This window comes from Rattus norvegicus, chromosome 17 (assembly GCF_021556685.1).
Source record: "Rattus norvegicus strain SHRSP/BbbUtx chromosome 17, alternate assembly SHRSP_T2T, whole genome shotgun sequence".
NCBI lineage: Eukaryota > Metazoa > Chordata > Mammalia > Rodentia > Muridae > Rattus > Rattus norvegicus.
This window is the reverse complement of record NC_141550.1, coordinates 90,178,782-90,200,593: the sequence shown is the minus strand read 5'-3', so window position 1 is coordinate 90,200,593 and position 21,812 is coordinate 90,178,782. Positions and strand designations below refer to the sequence as shown.

General features: G+C 44.9%; 1 protein-coding gene across 1 annotated transcript in view; it reads left to right on the top strand.

Moving 5' to 3' along the window:
- Arhgap21 (Rho GTPase activating protein 21) overlaps positions 1-21,812 on the top strand; it is a 123,432-nt gene that overhangs the window by 85,979 nt on the left and 15,641 nt on the right. Inside the window, 7 exon segments of the mRNA NM_001191693.1 lie at positions 899-928; positions 2,210-4,103; positions 12,784-12,942; positions 13,054-13,156; positions 16,695-16,731; positions 18,756-18,881; positions 20,546-20,830. Of these exon segments, the coding sequence (NP_001178622.1) occupies positions 899-928; positions 2,210-4,103; positions 12,784-12,942; positions 13,054-13,156; positions 16,695-16,731; positions 18,756-18,881; positions 20,546-20,830 (2,634 nt within the window).

Genomic DNA, 21,812 nt, shown 5'->3' with positions numbered 1-21,812 from the left:
GTGTGTGTGAGTGAGTGTGAGTGAGTGTGTGTGAGAGTGTGTGTATGTGAGTGTGAGTGTATGTGTGAGTGTGTGTGAGTGTGTGTATGTGTGTGTATGTGTGTGAGTGTGTGTATGTGAGTGTGTGTGAGTGTGTGAGTGTGTGTATGTGAGTGTGTGTGAGTGTGTATGTGTGAGAGAGAGAGAGTGTGTGTGTGTGTGTGTGTGTGTGTGTGTGTGTGTGTGTGAGTGTTTACAGATTTAGCTTTGGTTTCTCATTGCATTCCAGACTGTGTTCTGTAATTGCCATCACCACGACAAGTCTGACTCTGGAAGTGATATTTTCATGTGCAGTCAGTAGTTATTTCACAAACTAATAGAACACTATAAAGGACATTGTGTTGAAAGATCTTAATTTTTGAGGAAAAATCTAAACCAAACAGTAGTCACACAGTGAAATCGCCCATAGTCGTCTGACAGCTTGTGGCTGTGCTCTGACCTACCAGGGGAGGGGGAGGCTGCACTGCTTTAACACATGATGGAGCAGAGATGGATGGAGCTCGGGGGAAGAGAGGCAGTGATGCTGTTCATCTCACGGGGAAGGGAGCCTTGTGGGAGATTATCAGATGGCAGTGCACACTGGAGAACATGCCTGCCTGTCGGTGTGTGTCCTCGCCATATTCTGCTTCCAAGAGTGGGAGACAGGTGCAGTAAGAACCACTTAGAAGCCCGAGAACGAGGTGCTCGATTGGATTCTGAAGTTATTCTTCCGCTCCACTACCCTTTGCCTCTCTCGGTACCTTCCAGCGGAGTCAGTGTAGATGTATTTGTAGCTTGCTGTTTCCAGCATCAGTGTGACAACATGATTCTGTCTTTATACCAGTAAGCAGCCTCTGCTATGTTTCCCATTTTCTGCTAGCTACAGTTTACAAAGGATGTCACAGCACTGGTAAGAGACGCTCAGTAGCCATTTCCTTGCTTTGTGAGTCGCGTTTCTTAGAGATTTGTAACAAGCCAGTCTGCTTAACTGTACTAATGTGCAGAGGGCGCGTGTGATGTATGCTTTCCTTCCTCCTCTCCTTGCTTTTGTCTGTACCCTCTGTGGTGTTGATGCCTATTTATCTGCATCTGTATTTTCTTAAATATCTCACCCTCGCTCCCGAACCCTTTGCCATTGTCCGGTAGCTGCACTTGGGCTTTGCAGGCTGTGTACTGCAGAGACAGCAGTGCTGCGTCCGCGCATTAGCCTGCGTGATCAGGGATGGCATCACCACACCTACTGCCTTGGAGCCGAGCACAGTCCTGCGTGGCACCAGGACCTGTTTGTGTGGATCTCTTCCATTCATTTCAGTGCTTAAGTTTTCACAAGGATTGTTAGATAATTCTATAAATCAATGGTTTTTAAAACTTGATCTGCATGCATGCTTGCATGTCTAAAGTAAAAGACAAAATAAATTTATCAAGTAATGTTTGCATTAGTTTAAAGTAAAAAAGTTTATATCGGGAAGATGAATAGATGAATTCCTCTTTCTTTCTTTCTTTTTTTTTTTTTTTTTTTGCTTTTAGTATGTGCTACTTAATTTTCCTAAACATGCACACTCACCGACTTGAAATACGAAGATATTTTGTGTGGCTCTAGGGGCTTAATTTTTAAAGACGGATTATTTTTAATTCTGTAGTTAATTGGCTGGTCATTCCAATACATGTTATTAACATGTTTAATCGGTTATATATTACTGACTTAAATAACAATGTATTTGGGTAAGGCTTTTAATAGTTTGACCTTACCCCTTGTAAACATTAATGATCTTTTTTGGTGGGATTTAATAGGCAGCCATTTAATCTATTGACTGCTGGAAAAGGCCGTGAAGCTGAAGGGGGGGTTAGAAGTAGCATGGCTGTGCCTGGTTGGTTAGGGTGGTCTGTTCTGTCTCCTGAGCCTTTCGGAAACACTAATGGTTGCAGTTTGTGTGTGTGTGGCATGTTCTACAGTTTATTCCACTTCTCTAAGGGGAAGGGAGATGGGGAGGGACTCTGAAGGAGGACAGGGGCGGGGAACATTCCGGATGTAGACAGACAGACAGACAGAATGATTCGTAAGAATGCACCCTGTGCCGTGCTTCGCATGTATGCCATAGGCAGCATCATTGGGCATTAAGGTAGGGTAGTCAGAGGGTGAACGAGAAGCATGGAAGTCATTGTGTGACACTCTGCTGTGATTTCTGTACAGGCGTACTCTCAAGATGCCTACCTGAAAGGCAACGGAGCTTACAGCGGCAATGCCCGTGACATTCCCGAGCCTCCACCAGTTTGCTATCCCTGGCTCCCGGCTACTCCGTCAGCCACGGCACAGCCAGTTGAAGTGTCTCCTCCCGACTCGTTACTGAATAAACAGCAAACCAGTACACCAGTCCTGACACAACCGGGCAGGGCCTATAGAATGGAAATACAAGTGCCTCCATCACCAACAGATGTTGCAAAGTCAAACACGGCCGTGTGTGTTTGCAGTGAGAGTGTGAGGACCGTCATTGTGCCTTCTGAGAAGGTGGTGGACTTGCTAGCCAATAGAAACAGCCCTTCAGGCCCTGCACATAGAACGGAAGAGGTAAGGTATGGTGTAAGTGACCAGGCCTCTGCAAAAGCAGCAGCCAGGACCACGCCTCCGCCATCTGCTCCCACTGCCCGTCTGAGTCATCAGACCATAGGCTCCAGGTCACTGGAACCTTCTGGAATTTTACTTAAATCTGGAAATTACAGCGGACATTCAGAAGGAATCTCAAGTAGTAGATCACAAGCTGTGGATTCTCCCCCTGTGTCTGTCAATCACTATTCCGCAAACTCCCATCAGCACATAGACTGGAAAAACTATAAGACTTACAAAGAATACATTGATAACAGGAGATTGCACATAGGTTGTCGGACAATCCAGGAGAGGTTGGACAGCTTGCGAGCTGCATCTCAGAGCGCAGCAGACTATAACCAGGTGGTGCCCGCCCGCACCGCCCTGCAGGTACGACGTCGAAGCACCTCTCATGACCGGGTGCCCCAGTCCATTCAGATCCGGCAGCGCAGTGTATCTCAGGAAAGACTGGAAGATTCCGTGCTGATGAAGTATTGCCCGAGGAGCGCATCTCAAGGAGCGCTGACCTCCCCTCCTGTTAGCTTCAGCAACCATAGAACTCGCTCGTGGGATTACATCGAGGGGCAGAGTGAAGCCACTGCCACTGTCAATTCTGAAAGTCAGACGCCCGACTCAAACGGGGAACGAAAACAGACTTACAAGTGGAGTGGCTTCACCGAGCAGGATGACCGACGGGGCATTCATGAGAGACCCAGGCAGCAAGAAATGCACAAACCTTTCCGAGGCTCAAATTTGACTGTGGCCCCCGTTGTTAATTCTGATAACAGGCGACTGGGTGGGAGAGGGGTGGGACCTGTTTCACAGTTTAAAAAAATCCCACCGGACCTAAGACCACCACATTCCAACAGAAATTTTCCAACCACGAGTGGGATGTCACTGCCACGAGGTATTGCACAAGACAGGTCTCCACTTGTGAAAGTCCGAAGTAATTCTCTGAAAGCGCTGCCTCCACCTGTCCCAAAGCCATCCTTCAGCCAGCACTCCCTGGCCTCCACGAAAGACCAAAGGCCTGTCAACCATCTGCACCAACACGGCCTGCTGAGTCAGCAGACACGGGGCCGACCCGAAAGCACCTTCCCTCACCTCGAGCTGCAGACCGACGTCTCCCCGAGCTTACCAGGAACCTCTGCCAAGACCAGTCCTCAGCTCAGTGAGAACCTGGGGACGTCAGACTTAGACTTACATGCCAGTCCACGGAATGGAGATGTAGACTCACAGGAGGCTGACGTTCAGCCGTCAGATGTACCAGATAATAAAGAGTCTGTCATCCTGAGAGAGAAACCTCAGCCTGGCCGCCAGACGCCACAGCCTTTAAGACATCAGTCTTACATCTTGGCAGTGAATGACCAGGAGACCGGGTCAGACCCCACCTGCTGGCTGCCAAATGATGCTCGCAGAGAGGTCCACATCAAAAGAATGGAGGAGAGGAAGGCCTCCTGCACCAGCCCTCCTGGCGATTCCCTGGCTTCCATACCTTTTATAGGTGAGCTCACGCAGAGGCGCTGCACAGCACTGGCTGGGTGAAAAGGGGAGACTTGTATTCCACAGGCACGGAAATCCTGAAGTGTGCATGCATTGACAGCGTCTTAAGTGTCCTGTGCCTGGCATTGACCCCAGGGCCCCGTGCATGCTAGGCAAGCGCTTTCCCACTAAGCCACAGCAACTACTCTAAATGTGTAAGTTGTGCTTCAGTCAGAGCGATTTGCTTTTCTCCTTCTTAAATCTATCTCTGCTTGCTATTTTCCTTTAGAGGTAAGCTTGCATCTAGTGCGTACTTGACACAGGGTGCTGTAGCTCAGGATTTGAGTATTTGTGCTCATGGGTTACACGTGACCCTCTCTGTCCTCTTTTTTTTGTAGTCTTGGTTAAATCAGTTCCTGCCATTTGTGGTCAGGAGAATCAGCAGAGCCTGGACCTAGTTGTTGATCTTCCTGGATCAGCAGCAGCCAGGCCCTGCCCTTGGTTTGTCTGCAGTAAACGGTTGCTGGGGGAAGACTTGGCCAGGGTCTCCTGGGTTGTCACCACACTGGGGTGGGTCTTTTGATGATGGGACTGCCTTTCAGTCACTCCTGCTCCTGTAGGTAGCCTGCACCCTACAGAAGCATTCATGTAAGTGACCGCGGGGGGGACTCTGGTGGCTCACTGAGGTTTAAAACAAACTTTGTTTTGTACAAACAAAAACACGAGGAGGCAGGAAAGCTTAGGTTTTCCTGCTGTGAACAGACACCATGACTAAGGATGACATGTCATTGGGGCTGGCTTTCAGGTTCAGAGGTTCAGTCCAGTATCATCAAGGCGGGGGGCGGGGGGAGCATGGCAGTGTCAGGAAGGCATGGAGCTAGAGGTGCTGAGAGTTTTATATCTTGTTCCAAAGGTAAACAGGAGAGGGCTGGCTTCCAGGCAGCTAGGATTAGAGTGTTAAAGCCCATGCCCACGGTGATACACCTACTCAAACAAGGCCACACCTCCTAATCATGCCACTCCTTGGGCCAAGCGTATACAAATCATCATAAGAGCTGTGACCATTAGTAATGAGTCCTGCATTTGAGCAGTGTCTCCTCCTTCCTGGGCTTATTCCTCTAAAGATTTTTCTTGTGTATTGACTTTGTTACAGGGATAATAAGGGAAAGGTGCACACCTCAGTCTGCGTCACCTGTCACCTATGAGTCATTAGCCTCTCCCTTTATCCTCGTAGTGTCCTCACACAGCAGCCAGCGGAAGGTCACACCCTCTCGGCCCTCCTGTTTCCCTCCCATCTCACCTAAAACAGACATGAACTATGGAGTCTGCTGCGGCCAGCCAGGCCACCCTGCTCTGGCTCTCCTCAGTGATCTCGTTCACACTAGGATCTTTCATGTGCCTCCCTCCCGTCTGCTACCTTCCCAGCTTCCTCGCTGTCTCAGACATATGTCAGACATGCTTGGGACAGCACAGGTAACCAGAGGCTCCTCTGCTGGGCTGTGTCACTGCCCCGTCAGATATCCTTGACCTAGTTAGGCTTTTCCTACTGTGTCCTACTTTTCCTTCATGTGCGCTCAGCGCGGCAGTCAGTGCTCCCCGCTTCATGTGCGCTCAGCGCGGCAGTCAGTGCTCCCTCCAGAGCAGAACTCGTACACTGAGTGCCTTGGCCTCACACCTGGTTCACACCACTGTTCCCTGTACCTGGAGCACTGCCTGGGTGGATGGCACTCACTGGGGAGATGAGCGCTAACACAGCAGCCAAATGATGATTAAATGTACAAGAAAAAGGGAGGGGAGAGAAAGGAAGGAAGATAGGTAAGTGTGTCATAATGATGTGCAGTCCCGAGACATAATCTACAACCACAGTTTCCATAGACCCATTTAACAGCGTCTCTGTTTTTATAAAATGAGAAGTTTGTGGAGGTTTTTCACAGAAGCACTTGGAAGGGAGGGCTCTAGGCTAGCTTGACTCCGTGCTGGCACACTCCAGGGGCATTGTTTTCTACAGAGCATACTGTAAAGACAGACCTGCATCCTGTGACAAGGCATCACCTTACCAGTTTGTGAAAGATTCCCCTTCACGCTGAATGTAATGGCTGTCAGCGAGCAGTATTTCTTACTCCTTTCTCCAGAAACTTAGCTGTTGAACTGTGAGGTGTCAGTATCCAAATCAGCTTAAGAGGTGGAGTCTGCATGGTGTCAAAGTTTTATAAATAGGATATCATCGTCTTGTCAACATCGTGAGGAGTGCTTCAGCCAGACTGATACCTGCACGCTTGTTTGAAGCCTTCTGCCAAGGGTTCCTGTTGTACATAGAATTTAACACCTTATTTCCACAGACGGTAACTCCGGACTGATGATTGCGGTGTGTGTTTGAAATTCTAAGTCCTATGCTGTATTTCACAGGCCACTAAGGTCTCACCACAGTGACAACATCACACTTTCTTTCTTCATGGTGAGAATATTACAATCAGATGACATTGGAATGGGTTTTAGTGCTGGCTGTTATCTGTGGATTCTGTTTAGTCCTATGAAGTGCAGAGATAAAATAAAAATCAATTATTTCATTCAAAAGTAGCCATAACTAAGATCGAGAATAGTGATCTGTATAATTCTGTATGCAAGCAGACTCATGAAATGCACCATGACAGAGCATTGACAGCCTTACAGTTCCTCTTATCTTAATAGTGATTTTTCTTACTTGAAAACTAGATACAGGCACCCCCAAATAACCAAGTGCCTTCCCAAAATACCAATGTGGGGCCCATTCACTTATTCAGCGATTCATCAGGCAGAACTAATGTGGTGCAAGCAGAAGATTCCTCTTACATTTTATTACACACTGGACATGTCACATCAATCTTATCTATAGTAATGTAGACAAGTTCAGCACCTCACTTTTAAATCAAGAATATTACTTACGAGCAGTAGTTTGAAAATCTGTTGTATATATATATACTTTACAAGTCTATCTATGTCTTGAGAAAACCTTCAGATTCCTTTTTAGGCAAACAGAAAAACGGAACTGATTAACCATTTGTAAAGTGGAAACTGAGTAGCCTAGAGAACACAGACCCGTCTTGGTAAAAACAAGAATGGAGCTTTACGTATACCTCTGTCGATTTAAATAAAAAAAAGGGATATTCGCTGCTTGAATGACCTTTTGAATATTTGTGTCACGACTCTGTGTTTTAGAAGGTTGACCCTCTCTCCCCACACTAGATCATCCTGCTCTAACACAGGGTGTTGGGTTCTAAGAGGATCAGAACATTGGCAAAGCGTGTACGAAGAAAGTTCGTTCCAGTTTTATTTAGAAAAACAATCTGTAGGGTCTTTTGTTTCCATGTAGGTCTGTGCAGCATATACGTGTGGTGCCTGCAGAAGCCAGCGGAGGGCATTGGGAGCTACAGAAGCAGCCTTTCCTAGTTGTAGATGCCTGAGACCTGCCTGTGGGTGCTGGGAATAGAAACTGGTTCCTCTGGCAGAGCATCCACTCTCTTGACCACTGAACCATCTCTCCAGCTCCAGCCTCTTGTTTAGTTTTGTTTCTTCCTTTTCTTTTTCTTCTCTCTCTTCTCCTCTCCCTTTTCTTCCCCTCCCTACTTCCCTACCCCTCTCTTTTCTCTTTTATTCTTTTTTGAGACAGAGTCTCATGTAGGTCTGGCTGGCCTGAAACTCACTGTGTAGACGTAGGCTGAGCTTGGAACCAGACATCTACCCGTCCCTGCATGTGCCCCTGTGCCCAGCTCCCTTAGATTTTAACTGATTTTTAGTTGACAGTTTTAATGCTTATGGGATGGATACAAGGCGACGTTTTTTTAAAGATTATATTTATTTTATATGTGTGAGTACAGTGCAGCTCTCTTCAGACACCAGAAGAGGGCATAGGATTCCATTACAGATGGTTGTGAGCCACCATATGGCTACTGGGATTTGAACTCAGGGCCTCTAGAAGAGCAGTCAGTGCCATCTCTCCAGCCCCACAAGGTGATATCTGATCAGATGAGGTGATTAGCGTTTCCGTCTCCTCTCACATGTGTTACATCTTTATGACATAAGCACTGAAACCTCTTTCTAAGTATTTGAAGACACAATTTATTGCTAATGCTGTCCTGGTGGTGAAATTCCAGATTCTCCTCCTCCTGCAAAGCCAAACTTGGTGCCTCTGGCCAGTCTCTCCTCATCCCTCCGCCTCTTGTCCAGCCTCTGATAACCATGAGAATAAGTCACAGCCTTTGGCCTTCTGTCCCTGCCTTACTTCACCTAGCAAAACACACCCCCAGATTCACTCATGCTGCAAATGGTTGTTTTAAACGTCCTTGTGGTATTCTGCTTTATATGTGTTCTACATTCTATCTGTGTCTTGATCCCAACCATGGACACTTCAGCCGATTCCCCAGTGACTCTTGTGAATAACACTTGGTACACCTGGGATTTCAGACGCCTCTCCAGCGTGCTGACATCGCTTCCCCTGGATGTATCCAGTCGTGGGGTTGCTAGATCACATGGGAGTTCTGCTTTGGCTCTGAAGAATCCTCCTCTGTTCTGCGTGTTCGCACTACAGCATGTGAGGATCGCCTTGCACATCCTTGCCAGCACTTGCGACCTCGGTCTTCTGGGTGAGGCTGAGGTGAGGTGGTAGGGCAGGGCAGTGGCAGTTTGTTTCCTGCTCGTACCTGTTTATAGACCTCTGGCAGTGTGTGCATCTCCTTAGAAAGGTGTTGTCTTTTCAAATCTTTTGCTCTAAGAATCAGTTTATTCAGTCAGTGATTGAGTTCCTTAAAATTCCAGACATTTTGAGCCCTTGTCAGGTGTATAGTTTGTAAATGTTTTCTCTCATCTTATATATTCTCTTCACCTCATTTTATTTTCTTCCTAATTCTGATATAGTCCAGTTTGTTTTTGCATTCATTGCCTGCTCTTTTGGTACCTTGTCTCGTTCTTTTCTGGTCGTCCTGTACATGGAAGACATACGTGTAAGACTGCCATCCTTTTGAATTGGCTGTTGTATATGGAAAGGGTCTGATTTCTGCTGGGTATTGATGCATTCCCCAGTAGCTGTGTCTTGAAGAAACCACCCAGCCCTCATCACCCAGTCTTCCTACCTGGCCTTTTGGCTGTAAGTGGGTGGGTTCATCTGTGAGGCTGTTGGTTTTTCATAGGACCTGACGGGTAGAACGGACATTCTCACAGCGTTCTAAGCCTCCCTAAGCCAAGGCATCCTGGTAGCCACTTGTCTTGAATTCTTTCATTGGTGCTTTATGACTTTTGTACAGTGACCATTTATCATTTGCTTCTTTCATTTTTCAGGATTCTCGTTTTTGTAACTAATTGTAAAGGGGATTATTTTCACGACATTTCCGAGTAGCCCATGAGCTACTGATGAGTTGATGCCAAGTTTTGTATGTTGGTGGTGGGTTTGTGTCCTGAAATTTGACCAAATTTATTTATTTGTATTAATAGTTTGTTGTTACTGTTTTTATTGTTATTGCTGAGTTTTATTTCCAAGATAGGGACCCAGGAGCCCAGGCTGAGCTAGAACTCCACAGCTGGGAATGAGCTCGGCCTTTATCCTCCTTCCTTTATCTTCCGGGGCTGGCAATGTAGTTGTGTTCAGCCACACCTACTCATGAAGAGCTGGGCTCCAGCCTAGGCCTTCATGCATGCTAGGCAGACACTGCCAACCGAGCTTCTTCCCAACCTATGTCCTGACGATGGAGTTTTCATGGCAGAGGGGTCAGACAGCGGATCACACTGTCTGCAGAGGGGAAGCAGAGAGACATGGAAGGCAGTACTCAAGGGTCAGTCTGGCACACCTCGCCATCACTGTGCTGCCCACGTTAAGTTACACCTTTCTGGGAATACTCTTAGACACACCCAGAGAGTGAGTTTCCATGATGATTCCAAGTCTGATGCAAGTCTGATCGGGTTGACAGTGACGTTAGTCATCACAGTGATCATGCCATCTGCAAACAAAGAATGTTACCTGCCCCCACCCCAACCTCTCCCCCATCCCCGGCTGTAATGGCTCTCTTGCTGGCTTGTAATTGGGTCCTGTTGTTGCTTAGTGTAACTAAGGGTTTCTCTCACTTGTTTATTTTTTTCAGGTGTTAACTCTTTGATTCATTGGTCGTTAGTATTTTTTTCTTTCTATTTAATTTCTTCTCTCATCTTAATTATTTCTGCACAGTGCTGGCAGAAGCCACGAGAGGGCATTGAAGCTGGAGTTGTAAGCTGCCTTGAACTGTCCGATGTGGGTGCTGTCTGTGTAAGAGCAGCGTGGGCTCACTGTGGTACTGCCTCCAGCTCTCTGTGGCCTCTCAGTGTGGGAACTCGGGCTGTAACCAGACCTCTGAGGGCTGCTTTCCTTGTAGCCTATAGGTTTTTGCAAACTGTGCTGTCACTTTGATTTGATTCTGGGAATTTTCTTTCCCCTTCTTTCTTTGGTGACTCATTCATCATCCTGTCAGGTTCCTGGCTGTTCTGCAGTTGTCAGATGAGTTCAGGAAATGCTTTCCACAGCTCTGTGCTTTAACACCTGCTTTGTGTCCTAGTGTCTGATCTCTTCTAGAGCCCCGTAGTCTGCTGAGAAGAATGTCTGTCCTGCAGTGGGAGGAGGAAGTGTTCTGTACATACTATTAGACCATTTGGAAATGACCTTTCTGTTGGTGAGACCCAGGGTTCTGCAGTCACCCACTCTTACTGTATTGGGATTACTTTGTGTCTTTATACAGAGTAGTATTTCAAAATCTGTATCTGTAACATCATAGAAAAGTATACATAATTTGAAAGGGAATAAAAATTGTACTTATCAGGGAAATCTACATTTGAGGGAAACAAGTTATATTTTTAAAAATTATAGCCTCTTTTTCAACATACTGGTTAGAGATGTATATTATAAAAAGTGCAAACAATACTGCAGTGATTGGGACAGTGTTTCTCCCACTGAAACAGATAATTACCCCTCTTCCTCCCTCTTGGAAACGTACACTTGGAACTCAGGTGGGTTATACCCCGTGTGTTTCAAACTCGTTTCCAAACACCAAGGTAGGTGGCAGAACTTGCTTACACAGTTGTCCTCTGACCTGCACACACGTTTTAGCACACATGCCAACACGCAAGCATCATTCACAGCCTCAACAGTAATAATTAAGATTTTAAATTATTTATTTATGTGCAACAGTGTTTTGCCTGCACGTATGTTTGTGTACCACACGTGTGCCTGGCGCCTGTGGATTCCCTGGGACATATGGTGGCGAGGCGCCATGCGGGTACTGGGAATCAAACCTTGCTCCTGTGAACCAATAGCTAGCACTCTTAACCTCTGAGCCATCATTTCTCCAGCCCCTAGATTTTTAAAACTTACTTTATGTACACATGATTTGATTAAAAATTCATTACATTTTCAAGAACTTAAATCCTAAGTACTACTAGTTCTTGTAAAATTAAACTTTTATTTCATTAAGATTCTTTAAGCAAGTCTCCTTGCTTCTGAACAAAGAAACAAGTGCCGATTCTCAGTGCTTGATACATGATAACTGTCATGTTTAGTCAAAGTAGCTGAGATATGTTTTCAGAATCATTTGTTTGGCTAAAAAGTTAAACGGCTGCTCTCAAAAAAAAAAAAAAGCAAAAGCACGATCATCAGCGTTTATTGCTTTTACTCATAAAATAGAAATGTTACAATTTCTCAGGCTCTTATGCTAAAATACCTATCATTAAAATGATAGGAGATAGTTACAATTTGTTTTTGACCTTCTGAACAAAATAGTCAAAATTCAGTTTTATATAATTATAGTTTATTGGTAAAAGAGTTCATGGTGGGGCATGTAATCTTAGGCTTTATAGTGCTGGCCTCTTATTCAGTTATATTCTCTTATTCTAAAATATTAGCATGTAAGTCATTGATGTTTTTCCAGAAGTAGGAACTTAGAATGAAGCCATTGCTCACTAATGGGAAGGCAGCTGCTGACCAGGACTCAGTGTCAGGCTTGCTTTAGATGCCACTGTTGAGTTAGTCTGCAAAGGCTCACGCCTGAGGCTTTTGTATTACAGGAAGTGGGACATGGAAACCATTATTACATGTAATATTGGGCACCAGTAATGTTAGCCGTCATGCATGCATACAGATTTGTCTGACAGATGATGAGAGACTGGGAGATGGTGAGAACTCATAGCACAGAATCCCCTGTCCCTACACATACATCTGCACAAAGCTAAGGGGGAATCTTACGGCTGTCCTGGCTAGGGAAGAAGGGACCTTTTGTGATTTATACAAAAATCCCAACAGAGTAGGATGTCTTGGTGGCATGCAACTTCTGGCTGCTAGTGATGGGGCTTCATTATCTTCCTACAAAAATTCAAGGAGGTGAGGATGGACAGACACATGATGGCATGGGACACATGAACTGAGGGACTTGAAAGATAATTTTTTGTATATTATCTGATTATTTTCTTTAGTCCATTTGGGTTCTGAATTTCTATATTTTGCTATGTTTTTATTTACTAATTGGGAGAAATCACTCATTTTCTCATTTTCAGAGTTCTTGCGTCGCTTGAGTCGCGGTTGTGTGAGGTGAACACACACCGCTGTGTCGTTTACTGGTGCTTTGATGGCTGTTAAACCTTTATTTGCCTCTTGTAGTAACAACAGTGGAGTCTCAGGTTTCTCAGGTCCCTGTACTTGTTTCCCTTCCTTCCAGACGAACCGACCAGCCCTAGCATCGACCACGAGGTCGCACACATCCCTGCCTCTGCTGTCATCTCTGCCTCTACCTCCCAGGTCCCCTCCATTGCAACTGTTCCCCCCAGCCTCACCACCTCTGCTCCTCTGATTCGACGTCAGCTCTCCCATGACCAAGGTACGTTTCAAGTGGTCTGCACGCCGGACCTCACAGCGCATGCCCAGCCGATCTTTTCCCATCAAAAGAATCTGCAGAACTTGAAACTGTGAATGCTGGATTTAATTGCAGAATCTGTTGGACCTCCCAGCCTGGATGGCCAGCACACCTCAAAGACAGAAAGATCAAAATCCTATGATGAAGGCCTGGATGATTACAGAGAAGACGCAAAGTTGTAAGTCTCAGATTACTGTTTTAGATGTTTTATATGAATGGTATTCATAGTGAGTTCGGCTTATAAACCCTGAACGTAAGGTGGTCATATTTTCTAACCTTGACATTAGAAATGCAAATCAAATAGTATCAGAGTAACATCCCGTTGGATTTAGAAGTCATATTTTATATAGTAATATGCTCTTTTATATATGATAGATACAGTATGCTTCTCCTACCCTAGACTTGTAGCTAGGATATGTTCTATTATTTTTATAAGCAGATGGGTAGCTTGGTGTACACACGAGTCACGAGATCATGGCATTCAGATATCCTTGCCACGTTGTTTTCCGTACTTGTTTAATATCTCATTGAATAATCACACTGTATATATTCTATATTCTACAGTTGGCATGTAGATTAGTAGACCTTTGGAATTGTGCCCTCATAAACACTACTTCATGACTATTTTTACCCAGTACACGTATATAGTATATGTGTGCATATAATGGATCAGTACGTTTCAAAGGGTGACATTTTATTTTAATATGTATGTGTGGTCAGTGGCCCTTCCTTCCTTAAAGATTAAATTGTGCTCTTCCCAGTAATGTACAGACACCTCGATGTACTGACTTGTGAGTCTGTTTTAGAGCAGGTGAAGCTGGTGCAGTTCTGTGCTGGGTTCCATGTCTAACACGTGCCAGCAGCTACTCGGGCCGCCCGCCCATAGCCGCCTGCGCTGCATTTCTGCAGCTGCATCCTCTGCTCTGAGAGTTCGAGGGAGAGACGAGGAGCTGGGGTGGATTGCAATTCCTTTCTTAATATTTTTCGTTTGGTTTTCTTTAGTTTTTAACTTTAAAAAAGGTTTAAAATAGTTGTATTCAGTAAAAGTTGGAAAATACTTTCATGGCGTTAGGGATTTGAATCACATTGCAAAAGACGTTATTTCTATTTTAAAGTAATAATTCTCCCTGTTTACTTGTAAGATTTGTCTTTTTACTTACAACTTTGATTCTTCTGTAAGCGAGGCATTTTAATGAATGAGGGAAGTGCTAACGGTAACTTTTTTTCTTTGCTACTCCACAGCACCTGGCGCCACCATTTCCGGTTACAGATTATCTTTACGTGTGCTGAGTTAGATGTAATTGTTGATTTGGAGGTTACATTCTGTTCAGTGGGTTTATTACTGTTAATTGTGCCAGTTGCTACTTAGTGTTTTTACAGTGACGCAGTGCTGTACTCATCACTATGTCTTTCAAAATTCTGCTAGTTACATTCATTTTATTATTTAAACCTTAAAGTGTTATTTTTTAGTTGTTTTTGTGTGGGTATTTTTATTGACACAGTGTCTAATTTATAGGTTGTTAGGAATGCTGAGAGCTTTTAGAATAGCGAGTCTATTATCCAGGGACAATGGTCTTTCTTACTTGTCACCTTTGTTGACTAGCCTACATTTCCATCACATTGTCTTTTATATTCTAACTAAATCAGTTCTTCTAGGACTAGTCGGGTAAGAGCGGTTCCTGTGAGATACGGCCAGGGCACAGTGTTCCAGCTCAGTAGGAGTTTCCCTAATGATACCAGGTTGGAAGTGTGGCTTGTCTGAGCCCTTTGCTCCCTTCACTAAAATGTGTCAGTAACTGCTGAACTTCAGGCTCCTCCCTGCACAGGCTGTGCACAGCATCCTTCAAAGATTGCAGCACCATATGTTTCCTCATTTAAAAATATTTAATGTATATACAGTGTTTCCGACTATATTAACTCCCTGTGGTCTTCTCTTGTCCCCTCTGCCACCTGCTCAACTCCTTCCAGAGCCCGCTCAACTCCGTGTGTGTGTGTGTGTGTGTGTGTGTGTGTGTGTGTGTGTGTGAGTGTGTGTGTGTGTGTGTGTCTCACTGAGTTTAATTAGGGAAGCTTGCATGAGCATGAGTGGAGTTACTTACCATGGCATGACCAGCTTACGGTACCCGTGAGGAAAATGTCTCCCCATGTGCCTATAGGCAGTGCTTCTCCTCACTTCCTCCCTCCCTCCCTCCCTCCCTGCTGCTGGCTGCTGGCTGCTGGCTGGTGACTTTCTGTGTGAATGGGGAGGTTGGCTTTGATCTCTCAGAGGACAGTGGGCTGCAGTGTTACTTGAATTAAGCAACCAATGGCGTCCTTTGCATTGCTTTTAGCCGCTCTTTGTGTGGGGTTTTCCTTTTCTTGAGAGTAGTTAGTATATTTTACATGGATTCTTTGATAATCTCAGTGTCCAGGTTATTTCTGTGCCTGGTTTTATGATCTTCCATATCTTGAAACTGGGTTCCTCTTTCTTTGAGCGTCTTTATTAACACTTCATTTTTACTGAAAGTGAGGCTCGGCAGGTAGACAGAGATTGGGGCTAATACTGTAGTATTTATTCCCTGAGGTGGGCATAAATCGTGAGACAGGCTTTCTTTCTAGCCTGTCTCCTGGTAATTCTTAGGATGAAGTTTGTATGCTTGCTTCTAATTACCGTCTTGTTTGAGTGGCTTTTGAGAGAACAATGACAAATTTAGTCACATCTTAAAAGTTGAATTATTTTGAAGAATTAATACAACCCTGTCCTCTGACTGACAGCATTTGTTTCTCCCCTGGAAAGCACTCAAGAGTATTCGTGGATACATGTGCTTACGGGGGTGGGGAAGATGGGGGGTGGGGGAGTCTCTGGCCCTAACAGGCCTGCAGGGAGATAATCCACAGGCAAGAACACAGCATGACTCAGTAGCCACTGTTGGTTTAAACTTGTGGAGTCTAACTCCGAGTGCTTTAACCATAATTATTTTAGGCATAGCACGATTAGATGAAAACTTTTCTGGTGATAACTCAGTCTCGCAAGAACAATATCCTTTGAGGAACAAAGTAGGCTAAAGATTGGACAGGATGACATCAAAACCCTTTGTAAGGTACATCTGACACTTTCCATAAAGATAGGCTCTGTAGATTGACGGAGAAAAACGGGTTTATAAGAAGGGTCTAGAGGAGGGTCTATCTCCAGAAAGTGTCTAACTACACAGATGGTACAAAGGTCACTGTGCCAGGACGCACGTCTGCGTCATCTTTCTGGGCAGAGGAAGGTTCCTTCCCTTGAAGGAACAAGTGTGGCTCAATTCCAGATTCCTCCGGTGCTCAGCAGTGTATACCCGTGTGGCCAGCACTTCCTGTCGGCTCTCTGACTACTGTGTCTCCTGCCCTGCATCTCAGGGGCCCCCCAGCTGGCTGGGGCAGTCCCAGCTGGGGTAAAAAGCCCATCGGTCATCTTGAGTAGATTTCCTTTGATAGAAAGGTTTTTAAATAGTAGCACACTTAAAGCCAAAAGGGCAGAAACTGCTTTGATTTGCCAGGTCAGCTAAGAAAGCTGCTATTGTTGAATGGAAAATGTGCATAGTTATACCTTAGCTGTTCTCACTTACATTGGAAAATAAAACATGGGTTACATGGTAATAATGAAATGTCAACTCATTAAATGAAAGCTTAGTTGTAGTCAATTCTTACACCAAGAGTTTATATTTACTACACATATTTATATACTTTTCCAACAGATCCTTTAAGCACGTGTCTAGCCTGAAGGGAATCAAGGTTAGTATTTAATATTTTAAAGATGTCAAGTAAATGATAAATGTGGTTTTTTTTAACCTTAGTTTGTTTTAACCCTTCAAAAAATATGTATTTTCTTTTGGATATTTTGTTTTTAAATGGTGTAACATTTTAGTCTGTACCCACTACATTTGAAAAATTGGAGTAATATTTTTAATTTCTAAACATTTTGATCAGGTATGTAATTCTCATTTCCAACCCAAGGTCCAAATCAACCTGCTTAGCAGTCTTTCTATGTTTTCCCAAAAGCATTAGCTCGTTCCTTCCTCCACCTGAGCTTATAGCCACATCTGGACTGTCTCCTTCACACTTCCTGTATTTCACTGAAAGACTCTAAATGTCTAGGCAGGAATGTCCCTACTTACCACTCTAGGAAATGACCGTGGCTACGCTGTACCCATATTCCTTACTTTCTTGCTCTTACCATAACGTCTTTGTACTAAGAACATGACCCTGCCGAAAGCCAGTGAGCACCAGACTTCTGTGGCACTCATGGGCACTCGCCTTCCCAGCACCCAGGTTTCGTGATGGGCATGCTTCTCTCTAGCCCCGCCCTCTTCTGCACTCAGTCTTCCCACGCTCAGTCTCCGTCCATGATCTGTGTTAAACAGAAACCTTCTGGACTCTACATTTCTCTCTGCTACTCCTGTTTGTCCTTTTTATAGTGAATCTTCCTGAAAAAGGATTTAGCGTACTACATACAACCTTTCGGGAATAATTGCACGATTCCTGTCCCCGTGAAGTACCTCTGTACCCTTCCTCCACGTCTTAGTCAGCATCTAAGTACAACTGTGGCTCCTCTGCCCGGTCTTCCACACTATTAACAGTTTGGAATGCCCAAAGCTAGTTTCAACCCGTTTCTGTACACGGATTTCCTCGCTGTCTACTTCGGAGTCCTCACAGAGTCTATATTGCCAGCCTGGCTTCCTCCCAGAGCAGCAGCCCACGTGAGCTGCTCTGCACCGGACGTCATCACCCGGATGTTTACCGAGCAGCAGGCTTGCGTAGTTACCTTAGGTCGCTTTATCCCTTCTCTCCGTCTCATTGGTTCCACTTCCGTTCTCCCATTTGCTCAAGCCAAACTGTACAACTTAGTTCTGTTTTTGTTTCACTCTCTGCGTATCGGACTGGTCAGAGTGTTCCACTCCTTTTCCTCTCACGGCGATTGTCCCATTCTCTCCAGTTACTCCACTCATGTCTTCATGTCTGCCCCTTTAGAAACCATTCTCTATGTGACAGTGGTCGAATTCTTCACTTTGTGGCTTCCCTTCCCCTTCCTACCACAGACAAAGACCAGATTTATCTTTCCTTAGCTCTTGCATTCCCATTAACTGTAAATTACTGAACTGATGAATATGTGTTCGCCAGCCATACGGTCTCCCTGCACTTTACATCTGACCTCTTAGGCTGGCTCCTTCCCTGTGGAAAGGCACTGCTGTGACCAACAGCTAGTCATTGTGTGTTCACTCTCACCATGCTCCTGCTCCAGAAGCACAGATCGAAAATGTATCACTGAGATTGTGTTTCATTTTGTCTCAAAGCAAGATCTCACTGTGTAGGGTGGGCCGTCTTTGAACTCACTCTGCAGCCCTGGCTTGACCCAGACTGTAAATGAGGCACACATTCATTATTTATACACCTCAAGATCTTCCCATTGTGGCCTCTTGAGTGCTGAGGTTACGGGGGTGTACCGCTAGGCCTGGCTTCTTGTTTGTCCCCATCCTACCCCAACCCCATCTCCAATTCTCTTTCTGCCAAAATGTGAGTCCATGAAACCAGGGAAGTCATGCTGTTCTGTAGGTGGCTTTTGAAAAGCAAAGGGAAGCCAATTTCACGTTTTAATAAGAAGGATTAGAAGTGTTTCTGGTATGAATTCTAAACCCAGAACTTTTCTGCAGTATTTTAGATAGAACATTAAATATGATATCTTGTCAACACCATTTCCATGTATAAATATTTATAAAAAGAAAAGCTGACATTTACTGTTTTTTTGGCCCTTCCTGTAGATTGCAGACAGCCAGAAGTCATCAGAAGACTCTGGGTCCAGAAAGGATTCTTCCTCCGAGGTCTTCAGTGATGCAGCCAAAGAAGGGTGGCTCCAGTTCCGGCCGCTCGTCACCGATAAGGGCAAGGTAGTGCACCCTCTCAGCTCATGTGACGTCAGAGATCCAGGCCTAACAGGCAGTGCTCATACGTGTGAGAATGTGAGGTTCCTGGGTACAAGGTGCATTCCTAACGAAGGGAATCTGATCAGTGGTAGTTTCCTGCATTTTGTCTCAAAAGCCAGCTCCACGTGGAGTACCCCACCTTCCAGTGTGCCAGTGTGAACAGAGAAACAGGGTATCTAGGAGGGAACCCTGCTTCTCCTATTCACCAGGATCGGCTGTCACAGAGGCTTTGAGTCACTGAATAGTAGCTCTCCTTATTAGTCATCTAAAAATATTTAGCCTAGTTTTTAATTTTTAGTCATTTTAATTTACAAGCACTAAAGGATACAGACGAGTAGAATGGTATCAGCGTGTGCTTCAGCAGGTGGAGTCCAACACAATAGAGTTTGCATAGGAAGATTTCAGTCAGTGTCACCAAAGAATTTAAATTTGCGCACAGATAGGAAATGGACAGTCCAGCCTTTCCATGCAGAGCTGATGACGCTGGTGATGTCATTTCCTGTCAGTACATGTTCTCTCCAGAATTCTCCTCCTGGAGTGTTTTTCATGGCCCTGATGTAAAACTTGACTTTGCTCACTGGTGGGGGTTTTGGGTTCTGTTTTTGTTTTGTTGCCAGAGACACAGCTCAGTGTTACAGCGCTTGGCTGATACCAGCAGTACTCGGAGTCAGTCCCCAGCACCAGGAAGAAAAAAGAATAGTCAGTGGGTCTCTTTCTTTATTTTGTTTTGTTGTGGGTTTTTTGGTCTTTTGCCTGTTTGGTTGGTTTTGGTTTTTTGACACAGGGTTTCTCTGTGTAGCTCTGGCTGTCCTGGAACTCACTTTGCAGATCAGGCTGGCCTCAAACTCCCTGAGATGCGCCTGCCTCTGCCTCTCGAGTGCTGGGATTAAAGGTGTGCACCACTACTGCCTGGCTTGGATTTTTTTGTTTTGTTTTGTGTAAATTTCTTTACTACTTTTGTATTCATATGATTGTTGTTAAAAACAAACAGAAAAGCACACAGTACTAGCAGCCTCTTGCCATGCATCTCTGTGGCGTGTATTTTATCAGGATTTGATACTCAGTTTTGCCCTCCCATCTGTCGTTGAGGATTTCACTGTCTTTAGCATTGGTGCAGATACATTTCCTAATTGGCATGTGTGACATTTAAAAACAGTTGTACGTTTTAAAATTTCATTTTTGGTTTCCTTATTTAGACAGGATCTCACTGAGTTACCTGGAACTTGCTAAGTAGACCAGGCTGCCTCATACTCAGAAGCTCTGCTTTCTGTGTACTGGGATTAAAGACATGAATCACCAGGCCACAGCTACATATTTAAATTTATCTTTGTGTGTATCGAGTGATTGTCCTGTGCCATGGACAAGGACATGGAGGTCAGAAGATAGCTTGTGGGGATTGGTTCTCTTGTACTTTGTGGGTCTCTAGGAGCAAACGCAAATCAGGCTTGGCAGCATGAACCTTTACTGACATCTTTTTATCCTTCCTCTTCCTGTGATTGCAAGTAAATGACACATCTGCTATAGCAGGTACCTAAGTATCCATGTAAATGTCATTACTTAGTGGTCCTGACACAGAGTTCTAGCCTTGTATTGCATATTGACCAACATGACCAATTACTGTTTTCTAGAGAGTCGGTGGCAGTATTCGGCCATGGAAACAGATGTATGTTGTCCTTCGGGGACATTCACTTTACTTGTACAAAGACAGACGAGAGCAGACGACGCCATCAGAAGAGGAGCAGCCCATCAGTGTCAACGCTTGCCTGATAGACATCTCGTACAGTGAGACCAAGAGGAGGAACGTGTTCCGACTCACCACGTCCGACTGCGAATGCTTGTTCCAGGCTGAAGACAGAGACGATATGTTAGCATGGATCAAGACTATTCAGGAGAGTAGCAACCTAAATGAAGAGGTGTGTTTTCCAAGGGACGTGGCTGAAATGTGCTGCTCCCACAGTGTGTCCCCTAGGCTGACTGAACGCATCGGGTAGATTATTTTGATAAGAAATAAGAGACTGTGTTTTCAGTCATTGAAAAGGAAAAAATCAAGTATACCTGCGTTATTTTTACTTATGGAAATTACTATTAGTGAACAAGAAGAGAGGGTATTTATCGTCTGGTGTTTTCAGACACAGCGAAGTACAGGGAGGAACCCCATGTTGTCTTCCTGATCACGGAGGCCCCTGAGATCTGTGGGGAGGGTCGGGACACCCGTGGGTGCCTCAGCTTCTTACATGTGGCACCTTTTTGACCAATGATAATGAGATTAGTATTGTCATTACAGGCTACAGTACAAACATGACAAGTGGCTCGCAAAGGCACTGTCCTTTGTTTTGTCTTGTTTCGATGGAGTTGTACAAGCGAAGTACAGTATACCCTGATGTAGCTACGTGCTTCTCAGAAAGCATGTGCTATGAAAAAGCATGTTATAGGCCTTTTAAAAAAATGAACAATGCGTTGCACTCTTGAGATTCGCTGGCTCACAGCGTCACAGAGTTGGCTTTTACAGCAAGGATTTTAGTCGTCAAGACATGGCTTATGTCATGAGGACGCTTACTTTCGTTCTGTAGCTGCTCAGTGCTGGGTGTCAGCTGAGCTGTGTGCGAAGAAGCTGAAGGGAGATTCAGCTTAAGAACTTACGTGGGTTTTTAATTGGCATGCAGAGTAATAGGATACCTTATGGCAGTTTTATATGGACTCCCGTTGATTCTTCTCCCTCACCCCCTTTTCTGCTGGACCCTTCATTCTGCAGGCAGCCTGCCTTCCCATGTGGGTTTGCTGCCTCCTTAGTTTTCCCTTCCCTCTCCTTTTTCCATACTCACAGTCCTTCTTCTAATTCCATGACCCGTACCCACATAGACATGCACACATACAAAACTGAAACCTAGGGTGTGC